This window comes from Cucurbita moschata, unplaced genomic scaffold (assembly GCF_002738365.1).
Source record: "Cucurbita moschata cultivar Rifu unplaced genomic scaffold, Cmos_1.0 Cmo_Scf00016, whole genome shotgun sequence".
Taxonomy (NCBI): domain Eukaryota; kingdom Viridiplantae; phylum Streptophyta; class Magnoliopsida; order Cucurbitales; family Cucurbitaceae; genus Cucurbita; species Cucurbita moschata.
In genome coordinates, this window is record NW_019268532.1 from 734,062 (window position 1) to 751,864 (window position 17,803).

General features: G+C 37.4%; 3 protein-coding genes across 7 annotated transcripts; all 3 read left to right on the forward strand.

The window, feature by feature from the left end:
* Positions 1 to 2,753: 2,753 nt before the first annotated feature.
* On the forward strand, positions 2,754 to 3,651 carry LOC111454730. The gene is made up of 2 exons (XM_023096251.1): positions 2,754 to 3,003; positions 3,118 to 3,651. The coding sequence occupies exons 1-2, from the start codon at positions 2,809 to 2,811 to the stop codon at positions 3,502 to 3,504; spliced, it is 582 nt and encodes a 193-aa protein (XP_022952019.1). The 5' UTR covers positions 2,754 to 2,808; the 3' UTR covers positions 3,505 to 3,651.
* Positions 3,652 to 5,985: 2,334 nt separating this feature from the next.
* Positions 5,986 to 10,877, forward strand: LOC111454724 (probable mitochondrial adenine nucleotide transporter BTL3). Its single transcript, XM_023096242.1, has 4 exons — positions 5,986 to 6,645; positions 7,816 to 8,119; positions 8,741 to 9,208; positions 10,472 to 10,877. Exons 1-4 carry the CDS (start codon positions 6,149 to 6,151, stop codon positions 10,538 to 10,540), a joined length of 1,338 nt encoding a protein of 445 aa, XP_022952010.1. The 5' UTR covers positions 5,986 to 6,148; the 3' UTR covers positions 10,541 to 10,877.
* Positions 10,878 to 11,184: 307 nt separating this feature from the next.
* LOC111454723 (transmembrane protein 135 homolog) lies at positions 11,185 to 17,307 on the forward strand. 5 transcript variants are annotated; one of them, XR_002712487.1, is made up of 9 exons: positions 11,185 to 11,706; positions 11,807 to 11,947; positions 12,055 to 12,282; positions 13,476 to 13,686; positions 14,826 to 14,962; positions 15,566 to 15,646; positions 16,308 to 16,374; positions 16,462 to 16,979; positions 17,090 to 17,307. XR_002712487.1 is itself a non-coding variant. In XM_023096238.1 (8 exons), exons 1-8 carry the CDS (start codon positions 11,381 to 11,383, stop codon positions 16,774 to 16,776), a joined length of 1,506 nt encoding a protein of 501 aa, XP_022952006.1. In that variant the 5' UTR covers positions 11,185 to 11,380; the 3' UTR covers positions 16,777 to 17,046. The 5 variants fall into 5 exon arrangements, 4 of the variants coding, with proteins under 4 accessions (XP_022952006.1, XP_022952007.1, XP_022952008.1 ...); XM_023096238.1 differs by lacking the exon at positions 17,090 to 17,307 and having other exon boundaries at positions 16,462 to 17,046; XM_023096239.1 differs by lacking the exon at positions 17,090 to 17,307 and having other exon boundaries at positions 11,593 to 11,711; positions 16,462 to 17,046.
* Positions 17,308 to 17,803: the final 496 nt, after the last annotated feature.

The following is a 17,803-nucleotide window of genomic DNA, read 5'->3' on the forward strand; positions in this document are numbered from 1 at the left end:
TGGTGAGGGTGACGAAAGCAAGTGTTTCATAATTTCAATGTCAATCCTTGAATTCTGCATTTAAGTGAATTCAAGGTCAATTAATGAAGGCTGGTAAACTTCCTTCACATTCATTTCTCTTTCTCTCCCACCTATAAATTTATTTAGAATGCAACCGAACCTAACCCGATTGATGTTAAATATGTATTATCGATCGAAAGATTAGAAGCTTAAATTCGATTAGAGGGGATTAGAGCTGGCGGGGTCGGGATTTGACAAGGACGGAGAATATAATCCTCGTCTCTAACCCCATTTAATGAAAATTTTTCTGTTCATTTCGTCCCATGTTCTCCATTTAAATGAGTTACAGGGATTCGGGGATTCTTCTCTCAGTTTGGGATGGGTCCTCGTGGAGCCTCACACGTTAAATGGGTTACGGAGATTTTGAGATTTCGAGATTCCGCTCTCAGTTTGGGACGTTTATAAATCTGACGTTTACCTATTGTTGAATTAATATACATTTTAATATATATAATATATAATAAATGGCTTAATAACATCGCACGTTTGGAATACAAATTTACATCTATTTGTCTTTATAGACCTCCTCCTCAAACTTCTACATCATTCAAATAAGTTCGATGATATAAGGATTTGAAATTTGAATTCGGCACTTCATTGTTTTACATGACCACGTTACCTGCTTGTCGGTTAATTCCTATGAGGTCACCCAACATAAAATTGATCAAAGAAAACATGTTGAACTTTAGATTTCCTATGATCGAGCTGTAACAACTCAAACTTACTATTAGTAGATATTATCCGTTTTGGCCTGTTACGTATCGTCGTCAACCTCACGGTTTTAAAACGCGTTTATTAGGGAAAAGTTTCCACACCCTTATAAACATGTTTAACTTTAGATTTCCTATGATCGAGCTGTAACGGCTCAAACCTACTACTAGCAAATATTGTCCGTTTTGGCACGTTACATATCGTCGTCAACCTCATGGTTTTAAAACGCGTCTATTAGGGAAAAGTTTCCACACCCTTATAAACATGTTTAACTTTAGGTTTCTTATGATCAAGCTGTAACAACTCAAGCCTACCGTTAGCAGATATTGTCCGTTTTGGCCCGTTACATATTGCCGCCAATCTCACGGTTTAAAAAAAAAAACCCTTACAAGGAATACTTTCCACACCCTTATAAACATGTTTAACTTTAGATTTCCTATGATCGAGCTGTAACAGCTCAAGCCTACCGCTAGCAGATATTGTCCGTTTTGGCCCGTTACATATCGCCGTCAATCTCACGGTTTTAAAAAAACCCTTATAAGGAATGCTTCGTTCTCCTCTCCAACCGACGTGGGATCTCACACGAGCCATCGAAGAAAAAGATGCACGTTATTGATATTGATAGTAACTTCTTAGATGATCGAGTAGGTTCTCTTTTTCTAAAGAAGATTCGAACATCTTACCTCTTAATTGATGATATATGTCAATTACCATTAAGCTAAGCTCGTTACGAACGGATGAACTTTCCGAACTAAGAAAAGATATTTGGAAAGTTGTGGTGAAGTTAGTAAAGTGGGTGTTGAGAGTAATGAAAATAATAAGTTCAAACCAAACCTACTCGAGCCTTCAAAATGCATTCAATCTCCCCTCATTTATTGCTTCTTCAACCTCCTCAGCCATCTCCCTCTCATAATTAACTTCATCTTTCCCTTCATTTTAGGTGTCCAAATCAGGTGGTTTTCATATTAGCCCTCAATAACCAATCTTTAGCTCAACCCGTCCTCGACTTTATTAACCCTTGATCGCCTCCGTCGTGCTCGATCTTCAGCCCGTGCAGGTCGAGTCATTACCAATTTAAACATGGCTCAACTGGTTAAAACATATACCCTCAGACAATACATGTCGAGTCATTACCAACTAAACATAGCTCAACTGGTTAAAACATATACTCTCAAACAATACATGTCGAGTCATTACCAATTTAAACATAGCTCAACTAGTTAAAACATATACTCTCAAACAATACATGTCGAGTCATTACCAATCTAAACATAGCTCAACTGGTTAAAACATATACTCTCAAACAATACATGTCGAGTCATTACCAATTTAAACATAGCTCAACTAGTTAAAACATATACTCTCAAACAATACATGTCGAGTCATTACCAATCTAAACATAGCTCAACTGGTTAAAACATATACTCTCAGACAATACATGTTGAGTCATTACCAATCTAAACATAGTTCAACTGGTTAAAACATATACCCTCAGACAATACATGTCGAGTCATTACCAATCTAAACATAGTTCAACTGGTTAAAAAACATATACCCTCAGACAATACATGTCGAGCCATTACCAATCTAAACATAGTTCAACTGGTTAAAAAACATATACCCTCAAACAATACATGTCGAGCCATTACCAATCTAAACATAGCTCAACTGGTTAAAAAACATATACCCTCAAACAATACATGTCGAGCCATTACCAATCTAAACATAGCTCAACTGGTTAAAACATATAACCTCAGACAATACATGTCGAGTCATTACCAATTTAAATATAGCTCAACTGGTTAAAATATATACCCTCAGACAATACATGTTGAGTTATTACCAATCTAAACATAGTTCAACTGGTTAAGACATAACCCTCAATCAAGATTACAGAGCTACCTTAATTACTTATAGGTAAGTTGGGAAGTTTCCATTTAAGATTCTCATCGGTAGGATTCTAGCCTCGAACTCGTTCTCCTATATAACCAACCATATCCCAAACACAAGAAAAAACAACATAGCCCATTTAGAGCCATGGTTCCCTTTCAATCCCCCCCTTCTTCTCTAAATGACAAGAGATTAGAAGTTCGAGGGTCTTCCGAGAATTTAGCAAAGAAGAGGAAGTGGGAACAACCGTTGCAACCACCGCAGATCAATTCCATATTCGATGTCGAGCTTCACCTCGAAACTCCGTTACCGTTCGATTGGCAACGATGTCTTGACATTCAGGTGTTGCTATATATACAATTTCTTTTCAATACCGTTTATCTTAGGTAAATTTATCATAATCTATTACTTTAAGCTTTCGAGCCTAATGGGTTATTGGTACTAATTCTTTTTTAGTCGGGGAAGATACATTTCTATAACACGACGACTCAGAAGAGAACGTCGAAGGATCCAAGGGACAAGCTTGATATAGACGATGACGTCGAGGGAGACGAAAGCGACGAGGACATGAGTTTGGACCTCGAGCTCAACTTGACATGCGAATCGTTCGACAAGAACAACAATCAAACAACACAAGGAGGGCGGCGAGCCATAGGTGGAATGTTCGGCTCGTCGGAAAATTACAAGCAGCAAACGGAGATGGTGGCCGCCGTTTGCATGAGGTGTCACTTGTTAGTGATGATGTGTAAATCTTCGCCGGAGTGTCCTAACTGCAAATTCATAAACTCGCCGGAGCAGACCTCGCCGGCGATGCTAAAACGCCGGTGTTACCTTTCTTGGTAAAGTGATAATTATAATTAAAACTTTCCTTCTTTAATTTGTGTTATTGTCATCAACTTTTTAAAAAAGATTATATGGGGAGGTTTGTAATGTGTAAATATACAAATTTGTGTTTTTATTTGTTATAAACGTCGAAAACGTTCCTTCAAATTGGTTTGTCGGTGAACAACGAGAAAGAAAAACGAAATATTTCGATACGATACAATTCTCTTTATAACGGGCAGCCTAAAACCTACCTGATTTTTCTTATATATCTCGATCTTTCTCGTTTCTCGTAGATGTAAGAACAATATTTGCACTCTCAGTAATCGTCTCGAGTACTTTACACAGTTATCAACGAATTATTAGGGTTTAGACTTAATCCGAGCAATGCCATATTCCACTATTAAGCCATTAGTAATGGTAAAAGCACTGCAAAACAATTCACGGATAACTCGAGATGGGTACGGGTTTATCTTTCTTCGTTACACTCTGCACACTTGTCGAAGTTCTATCAAACAACGAGCACGGGTAACTAGATGGTTAGGGATAGAGCTACAAACCCAGAAAAATTCTATTTTTGGACACGATGATGAAGAAGTACATCGAATACAGATAAAACGGTCAATCTTATGTTAATTTTTTGACGAACGAAATAATTAATTTAAAGGGTCGGAAAAGTGCCTAACCATTAACCAACTAAATCATGTGAGCTAATAATGATTTATATCTAACTTTTGAGCGACCTTACAACACAAAATAATCATAAATGAGAGCCTCAAATCTATTGGGTATTAAAGCTCTTCCATGTACTCTAAACTAATAGTGTCCTTAAATAGGCCGCCGTAGGTCCCATCAATTAATCCTCTTGTCGCCTCCATTTTAGGGTAACCCTTAAAACAACCACACATCCCTATACTTTTATTTTGCTCTTTTAAGACCTTCCCATTCAAATTCTAATAAAGCCCTTTTAATGGGTATGGTTCGTTACGACGCAGTCCCGTGTAAGGGCATGGATAAGATTGTGAGACTGAGAAACGAAACATTTCTTACAAGAGTGTAGAAATCTCTCTCTAGCTGACATGTTTTAAAATCGTGAGACTAACGATGATATGTAACGGGCTAAAGTGGACAATATCTGCTAATGGTGAGTTTGGGTTATTATAAATGATGTTAGAGCTAGATATCGGGCGGTGTGCCAATGAGGATGCTGGGTCCCCAAGGGGGTGGATTGTGAGATTCGACATTGGTTGGAGAGAGGAACGAAGCATGAGTGTGGAAACCTCTCCCTAGTAGACACGTTTTAAAATCGTGAGGTTGACGATGATACGTAACGGGCCAAAGCGAACAATACCTACTAACGGTGGGCTTGGGCTATTATAAATGGTATTAGAACCAGACGCCATGGTGTGGCAATGAGAATGCTGGCCCCCAAGGGAGTTGTGATGTCCCACATTGGTTGGGGAGAAGAACAAACCACCATTTATAAGGGTGTGGAAACCTTCCCCTAGCATACGTGTTTTAAAGCCTTGAGGGGAAGCCCGAAAGAGAAAACCTAAAGAGGACAATATCTGCTAGCAGTAGATCTGGGTCGTTACAGGAGTGGATTGTGAGGTCAATCCTCTCCCTGGTATATACATTTTAAAATTGTGAGGCTAATGACGATATGAAATGGGTAGTGGATAGTATTTGTTAATAGTGGGTTTGAGTTACTATAAATGGTATTAGAGCCTGACACCGAGCGGTGTGCCAATGAGTATGCTGGGCCCCCCGAGTGGATTGTGAGATTCGACATGACAATATCTGCTAACAATGGGTTTGAGTTATTATAAATGGTATTAGAGCCTGACACCGAACGGTGTGCCAATGAGTATGTTGGGCCCCGGGTGGATTGTGAAATCCGACATCGGTTGGAGAGGGGAACGAAACATTCCTTATAAGAGTGTAGAAACCTCTCTCTAGTAGACACGTTTTAAAATCGTGAGACTGACAACAATCCGTAACAGTGTGTCAACAAAACATTCCTTATAAGGATATAAAAATCTCTTTCTAATAGACACGTTTTAAAATCATGAGACCGATCACTGTACATGACAAACATGTTTTACTCTCATACTAAATTAACAGCTTTTTATAATTAAAAAACACAGTTTGTTGGGCCGACAATTTTAGGGTTTTGCATTTTCACTTTCAATGGGCTTTTTAATTGGGCTTATGTAATATGCATTTTTTATTTTTTAAAATATAAAATACAATTATTATTATTAGTATTATAATTAATGAAATTTTATTTTTTAAAATGTAACTAAAAAAAAGTTCGATAGATATATTTAGCATTTACATAATATATGTTTGTTGATCTTAATTTAAATTAATTTTGGCTTAAAAAATAAAAATTATATTTTGAGAAATATTTTAAGGGGAAATTAAAAATTTAACTGAAAAAAAAAGTTTTTTTTTTAAATCTAAAAAAAAGAAAAATAAGGAGGAGGAGATTGGGGGAAGATTGAGCCGCTCGAGAATGGGATTAAGTTGGTTTGATAGGTATCATTTCGCGCGGCCTGAAACTGCAAAATTGATTCAGCTATGAGAATCGAATCTCTCAAATTCCCATGAATCTCCCACTTTGAATTCTCCATTCAATCATTTTTCTTCTTCCATTGTTGAAATGCCGCGGCCTGAGCTTGGTTCTTGCAGTTCATTCTTCCAAGGACCGTCTCAATCTCAGAGTTTGTCCTGCTGCAGTACCAATTCGGGGTTCTTCGTCACCGGCGGCTTGTTTATTGACTCGGCAGTTCCATCTTCCTTCGCTAACTCAATTTGGTCGAAGAATTCGTCAGTTGAAGAGTCTGGTTCTGTTTCTGTTTCGGCTTCGTTCTGTCATCAGGAACAACCTGTGTTTTTTGGGGTTTTGCGGTGGCGGAGGAAGCCTCGAATTGCTGACTGCGGGTTTTTGTCTCTGAGTGTGCGAGGCGATCGTTTTGTCCCGGAGCAGAAGGTTCGTGCTGATGGATATGAGAACTGCGAGAAGGCGGGAAAATGCGAGGGAGCTCTTGCAACTGTCGAGAACGATAAACAAGAGAAGAAGTATACGGTACATAAAAGGAATGCTATGAATACTACGAAGCATCTTTGGTCTGGTGCAATTGCTGCCATGGTTTCCAGGTCTGCCTTTACATGTTCGCTTTCAACTCATCGTTTTTGTTTATATCAGTATAGTATTATCGATTAGTTGTTGTGACTATGCTAATCAGTAGATTCAGATTGTTTTGTATAATGCTTTCCCCTCCAAGAACTCTTTATCATCAACTCGTTCATGAATTATCGTTCTGTTCTTATGCATTATGATTCTGTATCTGTAACTGGTTAGTGGAGAAACTTGATCGATGAAATGCGGTAGAAAATATTTAACGGACCTGTTCATTGCATTCATGTGGACTGGTGTTTTCCCTCTATAGCTAGACAACATAGTTTACGATAACCCATGTCCATGGTGATGAATGATGATCTTGTTGTTGTAAGTTTTCATGAAGAATAGGTTTATGCATCTCTTATGCATGTGTTGTCGTTTATTTTGGTTCATAACTCTCATTTATTTGTTCATAACCCTTTTGGTTCATCTTCCATTTTGATACACGAATCATCTTGATTCATGTATGACATTAATGCTTCTACGCCTATATAAAGGATTGGCTAGGATGGTTGAGATATATTGAGTTTGAGTGTCATTTTGTATTTGTTGAGTGACATTTGGGAGGAACTTTGTTGAGAGACTATGTAGTATGAGAGTGTGAGATATACACTTTGTAAACACTTACACTATTGAGATTGGTTGCTACCCATGGAAGTAGGGGAATTTCTTCTCTATGTAGTGTGAAAGTGTGAGATCTACACTTTCTAAACGCTTAGATTATTGAGATTGGTTGCTACCTATGGAAGTAGGAGAATTTCTTCTCTATGTAGTGTGAGAGTGTGAGATATACATTTAGATTATTGAGATTGGTTGCTACCCATGGATGTAGGGGCATTTCTTCTCTCTGAACCACGTAAATCTTTGTCTCTTTGTTTAATTTCTGTTCGTGGGTGTGTGAGTGCGATCGATCTAGCTTCCGCTTTCATTACAACACTCGTAATATACTTTTTCAAGGTACAAGAGCCCGTATGTAAGCATTTGATGAACTAAAATTTTCGCCCTTTCAGAAGGTCGAGCAATAATTCAAATTTGAGGTGGTTGGGGCATTTACAATTAAATTAATGAATGGTTTCTAAGAAACACTGTAGTAGGTTCTTGCTATCTTCTAAGTTCTTGATAGATCAACAATTTTATTGTATCAGAACTTTTGTTGCGCCACTTGAGAGGCTGAAGTTGGAGTATATAGTTCGTGGTGAGCAGGGAAATCTTTTTTACGTCATCAAGAAAATTGCAGCTTCTCAAGGCTTAAAAGGGTTTTGGAAGGGAAACTTTGTCAATATTCTTCGAACTGCTCCCTTTAAAGCATTAAACTTTTATGCGTATGATACTTACAGAAAACAACTGCTTAAATTGTCTGGACGTGAGACTACTTCAAATTTTGAGAGATTTGTTGCTGGTGCTGCAGCAGGCATCACTGCTACCGTACTCTGCCTACCACTTGACACTGTATGTTATCATAACCTTCTTCTGCTTCTGCTTCTCTTCCCCCTTTATTTTTTCTTTCATTTACATCAGATTATCCCTAAGAGAGATTCTTCTGTCTTTGAAGTATGGTTAATGAAGAAAAGTAATTCTTGGGGTTGTTACTGAGAGCAAAGATTGAAAGAAAAATGGTGCTCTGGTCTTAAGGATTGAAGAGTCCTACACAATGACCACCCAGCCTATGGGTGATCTTGGTGCCATGCATTCAAATATGTTTGAAAAGCCATAGAGGCTTTCTTAGAAGGCATCTCAGCTATAATTGGGGGTATGTAGAATGCAATATGAATATTCGTAAATCACAACGCTACCCATCACGACCTGGGGATTCGAATGTGGTTTAGCTATGAGAACTATCCAGTATCCTCTAGAAAGGATAAAGGAAAGAGAAGCAACGACCGGATATGGAGTTCCTCTTGACCTTGCTAGGCACTTTGTTGCTCGAACCAGGACACATTCAAAGTGGTTAAAACTTCTCTACGCCATTATTAGTTTGAAACATCAGTCATCCTAGTCTCTATGCATAAGTTTGATTTGTGTATTCTTCATATTTAAGTGGTAAATTATTGTAATCGTTGTATCTTTCAGATTCGAACAAAGATAGTGGCACCTGGTGGAGAAGCTTTAGGTGGTGTAATTGGTGCTTTCCGCTACATGGTCCAAACTGAAGGGTTCTTTTCTCTTTACAAGGGCTTACTCCCCTCCATTTTAAGCATGGCGCCTTCTGGTGCAGTCTTCTATACTGTATATGATATACTCAAAACTGCTTATCTGCAGTCACCAGAAGGAAGGAAAAGAATTCAAAATATGAACCAACAGGGGAAGCAATTGAATGCTTTGGATCAGTTGGAGTTAGGACCAATTAGGACTTTACTATATGGTGCTATATCTGGAGCTTGTGCTGAGGCAGCGACGTACCCATTTGAAGTAATCAGGAGGCAACTTCAAATGCAAGTTCAGGCAACTAGAATGAGTGCCTTTGCAACCTGTTCTAAGATAGTTCAGCAAGGAGGAATACAGGCTTTATATGCAGGACTTCTTCCCAGCTTGTTACAGGCATGTGATTCTGATCTTTCTTTTACTTTCTTGTAACCTTGTGCTTATATTCATAATTATTTTAGGGAAATGGTCTTTATATCATTGACTCGGAGTCTCAAACTGCTGTGTCATTATGAATTCTTCAATGAACATAAAACAATTTGTTTCTGAGAGAACTAGTTATACCTAAATGCCTGAATCAGTCAAGACCCTCCTTTCCCAACTCACCTGAAATATTATTCAGGTCGGGGATGGAAGTCATGTATTGGAGGTCTAATAAAGCCAAGTAGCCTACCAATACTTGGTAAGACAGCAATCGATACAAATATTCACCCATATTCAGTTGAGATTCCTTGGACCTCTTGTCAACATGCATATCGGCTCAAGCCCACTGCTAGCAGATATTGTCCTCTTTGGCCCTTCCCGTTCGGGGTCTACCTCAAGGTTTTTAAAACGCATCCGCTAGAGAGAGGTTTCCACACCCTATAAAGAATGATTCGTTCCCCTCTCCAATCGATATGGGATCTCACAATCCACCCCCCTTCGGGGCCCAGTGTCCTCACAGGCACACCGCCTCGTGTCCACCCCCCTTCAGGATTCAGCCTTCTTGCTGGCACATTGCACAATGTCGGCTCTATATCATTTGTAACGGTCCAAGCCCACCGCTAGTAGATATTGTCCTCTTTGGGCTTTCCTTCAAGGTTTTTAAAACGCTGTTAAGGAGAGGTTTCCACACCTTTATAAAGAATGCGTCGTTCCCCTCTCCAACTAACGTGGAATCTCACAACATGTTTGTTAAAACATGCGTGTCATTCCAAAGATACATTGTTTGAATCAACCCTTTAAGAACCAAGCCTAACTTTCTTAGGTCGTAGCCAACCCACGACATCAACTTCAATTATTGTGGAAGATCATTTTATAACTTATTTGAAAGTGACTTCTCCATTAATACTTGTGCTGAATTAAGTCACTAGCCCCTGGTTTCCAAAACTTCCATTTGCATTCAATGGAACATTATGCTTACATAGATCAATTTTGTTTCACATCTTATTTCCTTACCCTCCAGCCAGTGACATAATTACATATTTTATCTTTTTGTTCAGGTGCATTTGTATGTTTTCAGTCAGCTTTCTTTAAATGCATTTTTCTCCGATTTACCCGACCAGAAAAATCGAAACTACTCATCATCATGCGACAGACCGAAATCTTTTCCTTTAGCTATTGTATTCTCTTAGATTTTCTATGTTCTTTCTACTCACATACACTGCTTTGCACATCCAGGTACTTCCTTCAGCTGCCATAAGTTTTTTTGTTTACGAGTTCATGAAGATCGTCCTTAAAGTGGAATGAACGAACGAACAACGACATCAGAAAGCAGGGAGGAAACTGATCAATTGGCCCAACATAATTCACAGTTAAGCATCACAGACGCGTCATGAAATCATGGTAATCAGTAGCTTCCTCGACGTCTTGAAATCATTTTTCGTTAGTATTCTTGAACTTAGTCGTGAATCGTAGAGCATATTCATCACTGCCCAATTTTGACTGCTACAGGAGCTTCATTTTGAGTAGATTGTTCAACAGAAATTCTCAATGTAATAAGAAGTTATGCAATTATGTGTATGTAATTATCATGAAGATTATTTATGTCAGATTCTGAATAAATGCTTCATATGTTGAATTTTTTTTGTATGCTTATCAATAGCTATAAAGTAAGGAACCTTTTTATTCTCAATTTATCATTTTTTTTTTATACTTAAAATCTCGATTAAATATAAAATTATTTATTAATTTAATTATAGTTCAACTAGTTAAGACTTTTTTTTTATAAATTTTTGATAAAATGGTCCAGATTTTATAATAAATAAATAATCCACATTTACAACTTTGTAGCTGAAATTATAAAATTTTGAACAATTTTATTATTTATTTATTATTTTATTTTTTGTTTCCACTTGGATAATAATAAATAATAATTGTACCAAGAACAGAATGGGAAGGAAAAAAAATATGGGCGGAGGGTTGTGCGTCGCAAACTGACAGGGATTTCGCGTTAATTTCATGCTTGAGAAATTAGAGCACAGGATTTGGTTTTATCCGCGCCAATTCGTCTCTGCTGCCTTTGGGATCTCACTTCCTCTTCAACTCACGCTCGGAAGGTGAGCCCTAGTCTCCGCTGCAGTGGCCGTCATGTCGCCGGGCGGATGTGCATGTGTTGCTATTGAGAATGGGGATGCGGAAGCTTCTGGTAACTGTAAATCCGGTGATTCGTATTGCGAGCATTGTGGTTGTGGTTGTGGCAGTGGTTCGGCGGATTATTCTTCTTTGCCGGCTTTTTCTTGCTCTTCTTATTCACTTTGGCTTGATTCTGCGCGGTTGAGAGAGTCCGGGAAGTTTTGGCGGATTCTGGTTGCTTCTGCTAAAGGCTTCACAATTGGAGCTGGTCTTAAAGGTGGGCTCTCCCTGTTTTCGATCCTTGCTGGATTGAAGCGGAGAAAGGCTTTGGCCTCCCTCGGGTAAGGTTGTTTCAAAATTTGTTATGAAGTTTATTTGCATGGTATCTTGCAATTTCTTTATGCTGTAAACAAATATGTTATCGAATTATGTTTCGTTTAGGAAGAAAGGAGTGATTACGAATCGTGATGCAATTTCCATGGCTTTGAAGGAGACTTTGAGGTACGGCCTGTTTCTTGGAACCTTTGCTGGGACATTCGTTTCCATCGATGAGATAATTGGCAATCTGGCAGGCCACCGTAGGTATACTCTTTTCTATTCTGATTTCTGTTCATGTAATCCTGAATCTTTGCTGTTTCATGTTCTTTGTTATCCTTTTTTGATTATTTAAATGTTCTCTTTTAGTTCAGGACTGCAAGATGGAGGGCTCTATCAGCGGGAGCATTAGCTGGGCCATCAATGCTTCTGACTGGGTTAAATACGCAACATAAGACCTTGGCTATCTACATTTTTATGCGTGCTGCGGTCTTGGCAGCGCGTTGTGGGATTAAAAGCAAGCGGTTCGGCCATATTTGTAAGCCGCTCACGTGGTCATATGGTGACATCTTCCTTATGTGTCTCTCCTCTTCGCAGATCTTGTAAGAAATCTGCCGACCCAATACACTGCTGCTAATTCAAATACTATAGGTCTTGAGCGTTTGTTCTAAATTATCGCCCATTTTCACTTTTAAGCTTCAAATTTCATCACGTCGCTTGTTTTCCTGCCTGGTATCTGAATCAACAACTTTACTTTTAGCCTGCAAATCACTACATGTAATCCCTAATGAAGCAAGCAGATGGGAAATGTGATGTCCCACATTGGTTGGTGAGGAGAACAAAACACCCTCTATAAGGGTGTGGAAACCTTCCCCTAGCAGACGCGTTTTAAAGCCTTGAGGGGAAGCCCGAAAGGGAAAGCCCAAAGAGGACAATATTTGCTAGCGGTGGATCTGGGGTGTTACAAATGGTATCAGAGCCAGACATCGGACTATGTGCCAGCGGGGAGGTTGTTCCCCAAAGGGGGTAGACACGAGAGGGTGTGCCAGTAAGGACGCTGGGCCCCAAAGGGGGGTGGATTTGGCGGGGGTCCTACATCGATTGAAGAAAGTAAAGAGTGCCTACGAGGACGCTGGGCCCTGAAGGGGGGTGGATTGTGATGTCCCACATTGGTTGGGGGAGGAGAACAAAACACCCTTTATAAGAGTGTGGAAACCTTCCCTTAGCATACACGTTTTAAAGCCTTGAGGGAAACTCAAAAGGGAAAGCCCGAAGAGGACAATATCTGCTAGGGGTGGATCTGGGGTGTTACAGGAAACCAGTCAATGACTTGCATCGTTATGATTATGAACTAATTATGTAACAGTTGAACTAGATCTATTGTTGGAATGAATGCAGGTGAGAAAACTGTGTTCATATCTTATGACACCAGGATGGTATATGCGTAAGCCAAAAAGTTCTTCTGTGTTATTACCCCAGGATGATATATGTTATTATAAAGCTATTCTTAATATTCCTCTCGTAAAGCAGTAGCCATAAGTGGACACTGTCTTGGAAAATTAGATTATCCTTGTTTAGTCTGTTTGTTGTTTTGTTTCACCTCTTCTCAATGATAGATATTGTTGCATTCTATATATGTGAGGAATATATATGTTTTTTGATCACCCAGATGAAACTTATGGTTCTTTATGCTGTCATATGAAATTACTTTGTGCTATTTTTTTTTGTAGTATCTATTGTAAGTGACTAATTTTTATAATAATAACAGACAGCTAATTAGAAGAATCATTTTCAGGTCTGCGTATGTGTTGAAGCAAGACAGTTTACCACCATCGTTTAGTTCCTTTCTCAATATACATGGTGGAAAAGATACTGTAATCCTGGAAGGTTTAAAGAGTTTTGTATCAGGCATGCCATCTTCTAATAAATTTAAAGCAATAGAAAAGTACTATAGGGCAATGGGTGCAGATGTCAAATTAGATCTGCAAATGAAGACTCCATGCACGGTATTGTTTATACATATATATATATATATATATATATATATATATATATATATATATATATATATATATATATATATATATATATATATATATTGCTTTATTTTGTGTTTCTCTATTCAACTAGAAGAAATTAAATTCTTTGCTCTCGAAGTAAAATTAGTTGTTCCTTATGTGTTGCACAAAATATGCACGCACATTAAACGTAGATGCACTGAGATATTAGAATATCTGCCATTGTAGCAAACAACTCAAGGCGTTAATGTACTTTCCTCTCACCTGATTCAAAATCCAAGACAAACTTTTGTTCTATCCAACTCATATCCTGTTCCCCAGATTAGTTGGCATCTTGAAGGATTTTCAATTGTCAGCTGGTTGAGAAGTCTAGTGACATTATAAGGTTTATGGTTGTTCTCCATGAATGAAAATTGCACAAGTTAGAGCTATTACTTGAACATGAATTCTATGTGAACAGATTGCAACAAAGAAATGGAAATGCACACTAAAAATAGTAATATTAGATGATCTAAAGAGAGAAATTTACAAGTTCTTCTTTGTCTTTGATTATTGAACCAATCATCGACAAAAAAAAAAGTATATATATATAATAATAATAATAATCATTCCTGCTAAGCCAAATGCTATCAAATATTCGAAAAAAATTGATAATCTGTAAGTTTGACAATGCTGAAAGCACATTTCAGAGCAGTAGAAATGAATTATGCTCATTCCTGCCCCCACTATTTTTGGAGGTAGGCGGAGGCCAATTCTTGGGGGGAAAACAAAGATTATAGCATAAAACTTTTTCCTTGGAGGCTCGTACCAAGGCCTTCCAGAGGATTTTTCCAACCCATTCCCTTTCTTCCTCAAGTACTTGGGAACAATCTTTCCGGAATGTATCTAGTTCTTTTTGTTTTCTCCACATATTGTGTGATGTCAATTGTGATGCTGATCTGATGTCTGCATGCTTGAAATGATTTTGAAGACTCCCTGCTTAGAAAATTCAGATGGTAATCATGGTATTTTTGAGAGTTTACCCTAACTATCTGCAGATATCTTTTAATTTTAAATTTTCACTTTGCATATGCTCCTGCCAAGACTAGTAAGATCAGACCTGAATGTTTCTTTCTTTCCTAATGCAGATTATACATGGAAATCAATCATGTGGTGGCCATGTTCTTAACTTTCTCATTCAAGGATATAAAAGAGCATTGCCAGTTTACCTACCTGTTTATCTTGTCCCAGCCCTGATAGTTCATCGTGAAGGTCTCATGAATAGGTTACATTTCAATTTGAATTTATTTATACTGTGAAATGTTTGGTTTCAATTTATGATTAGAGGTAATGATTTCAAGTTAGGTTTTATTATTTTTCACGGCTCGTTGTGGTTGAACTATTGCTTAGACTGTCGGTTATGTCGCAAATGTCCACTTATTAATTTTTAGGAAATGGAGATAAGTTCCCTAGTTACTCGAGTGCCTTCATAGGATTTTATTTCATGAGCAAACAAGGGCTATGAGTTTTGGGCTCGTTTTATGTCTTTATTATAAATAAAATATTTAAAAAAAATGAAAATTACCCATGCCAACCTATGGATAGGAAAAACAATTAAAAGAATGGAGAAAACTAAAACTACTTTTACTTTTTGAGACAGTTCTTAAATGGTGTTTTGTTCCCGGCTCGCTCATGTGATAATTTGATTCCTTCATAGTTGAAGAAGTTATTAGATTACTTTACTTTTTTAATATAATCTTGACCTCGAGGATTGTTACAAAATACTTGCATGTTGAGATAACTTTTCTGGCTGTCTTTTTCCATCCATTGTTTTGTATTACGGAATTTCCATGTTTCCGAGGGATGAGAAGTGTTATGACCAGTGCAGGCCTTACGAAATTTTAGCAAGGGGGCTTCTAGGAACAGCCAGATCAAGTTTGTTCCTTTCTGTTTATTGTTCATCTGCTTGGTCAGTATCTCTTCCACTATATTCTAATGCATTGGCTTTGATTATTTTATTTTATTTTATTTCTTTTATCGTTCTTGTTACTATTTTCTTCCACCTCGTTTGTGAAACTTTTTGTTTCACTTTAAAATGAAAATCCTAAGGAACCCTTTGGTTATATTATGTGAACTCCTAATTATTCATTTCTAAAACCTTCAAAATCAACCGCTACACTCCAAGGGAGAGTTAAAGAAGGTTATCTTGTGATCAATGACTAGGAGGTAAGGAGAAGTGGTTTCTTACTAGAAGTTTGAACACTCCACAAGAAAAAGTTGATTAGAATTGCATGAATGCTCAAACATGCAATCCTAGATCAAGAATCACAAAGAGGTGAGTCTTGTGGCTCTCAAGTGTGTAGATAACATCAAAATAACGTAGTTAAATAGTCAATTTTAGGAATGATGTCCTAATTTGATATCAATTCATCATTCTAAACAAACTAGCTAAAATACCCTTACTTAAAAACATGCTTAGAAGGGTAAAAATAGAAAACAATAAAAACTCTCAAAATAAAAATTTGGATGATAATTTGAAGTCACCTCAAAGTTTCATCTTCTGGAGATTATATCGGCAAAGATAAAAACAATAGTCTCTAATAGATCGTGTTTTTCCACCTACTTTTCAGGATGTGGACATGCCTTACTGCAAGAACTTTCAAGAAAATAAACATTCCCTTGGTTGCTCTGGCAACGGTATAGCTTTCAGTTCTTGATTCGAATTAATTTTTATAGAGTAAGAGCTCATGTTCTTGTCCTGAAAAGCATATACTTTTTGAGCAGTTCTTAGCTGGTTTGGCTCTGGCCATTGAGAAGAAGAGCCGGAGGATTGAAATCTCACTCTATTGCCTTGCGAGAGGCATCGAGAGCTTCTTCAGCTGCATGACGGATCTGGGATACTTGCCACAATCATTGAATTTTAAGAGAGCGGATGTGATAATCTTTAGCATATCAACTGCCATTATAATGCACTGCTATGCACAGGAAAGAGAGGTATTTCGATCCAAGTATTTGAACGTCCTTGACTGGGTTTTTGGTGTGCCTCCTCCTCCCCCTTGTGATGAAACACCAAGCTGCAAAAATTGCAAGCAGCATTGAGAGGCGGCGTCGGATCTTCTTCGATGAATTAGACTGACCAGGATTTTAGGGTGTGCCAAATATGTGCATTATTTGGTCATCAATTTGCATTCTACACAATATTATGATGTTTAGGTGATCATTAGCTGATATAGAATTAGCATTCAATCAAGCTTTAGATGATTCATATGAAGATATACTTCCCCCACAGGGCCTCACATTTGGTAAATAACAGATGGCATTGTTGTCTCATCACTTTTCATTTGTTAAATAAGAGCCCCTTTTCATCAATTCTAACATCTCATAGAATCTCAAACTCATTGTTTTCGTGTAGAAGCAAATTTGGGATGCCTTTATTGACAGGGAATCGGCGGCCCGTCTTCGGGCAAACAAGAGCGCCTTGCTCGAGATGCAGCTCCAGAAGAGCATGGTGGAATCGTTGCAGGAACTCATGATTCTTTGAAGTAAAATCTTTGATTATACCTTTGTAGTAACAGTAGCTTGTAAGATTCCTTGAAATATTCTAAAGGCGTAGAAGTTCTTCACCTCCCACAAGATCTTTCTTATTTTGACTTGAATACAAGGCAGAATCTCTTGAAAGAAAGTCTTGAAGAGATTTGAGAAGCATTTTAAAGAATTCTATGGAGGAAGTTTTATTTCAAGAAAAACTATTTATAAAAACTCTCGAATAATCTTTTGATATATAATATATTTGAATATTTAATATATTTAAATATAATATTTTATTTAAATCCTATTTTAAGATATTTCAATATATTTAGTTAATTTGAATCTCACGTAAATACATTAATTATACATTAATTATTTTAATATTTAACGTATCAAATATAATATATAAATAAATATATATATATATATATATATATATATTTATTAAATATTAACTTGAAGAGTTATCCTAAAATTTTACCGGTTTGCGAATTTTTAAATTTACGTTGAAAATAATATTTGTAATTGGAACGAATCGAAATTTAGAATTAAATTTGTAATTTTGCCGTTTAAAATTTAAAAGACCGAATCTGTAATT

Coding starts and splice junctions, on each gene's coding strand:
- LOC111454724 (XM_023096242.1), top strand. CDS start 6,149: ATGCCGCGGCCTGAGCTTGGTTCTTGCAGTTCATTCTTCCAAGGACCG. Junction 6,646..7,815: donor ATTGCTGCCATGGTTTCCAG/GTCTGCCTTTAC, acceptor TTATTGTATCAG/AACTTTTGTTGCGCCACTTG. Junction 9,209..10,471: donor TTCTTCCCAGCTTGTTACAG/GCATGTGATTCT, acceptor TTGCACATCCAG/GTACTTCCTTCAGCTGCCAT.
- LOC111454730 (XM_023096251.1), top strand. CDS start 2,809: ATGGTTCCCTTTCAATCCCCCCCTTCTTCTCTAAATGACAAGAGATTA. Junction 3,004..3,117: donor AACGATGTCTTGACATTCAG/GTGTTGCTATAT, acceptor ATTCTTTTTTAG/TCGGGGAAGATACATTTCTA.
- LOC111454723 (XM_023096238.1), top strand. CDS start 11,381: ATGTCGCCGGGCGGATGTGCATGTGTTGCTATTGAGAATGGGGATGCG. Junction 11,707..11,806: donor AAGGCTTTGGCCTCCCTCGG/GTAAGGTTGTTT, acceptor TGTTTCGTTTAG/GAAGAAAGGAGTGATTACGA. Junction 14,963..15,565: donor CGTGAAGGTCTCATGAATAG/GTTACATTTCAA, acceptor TGACCAGTGCAG/GCCTTACGAAATTTTAGCAA.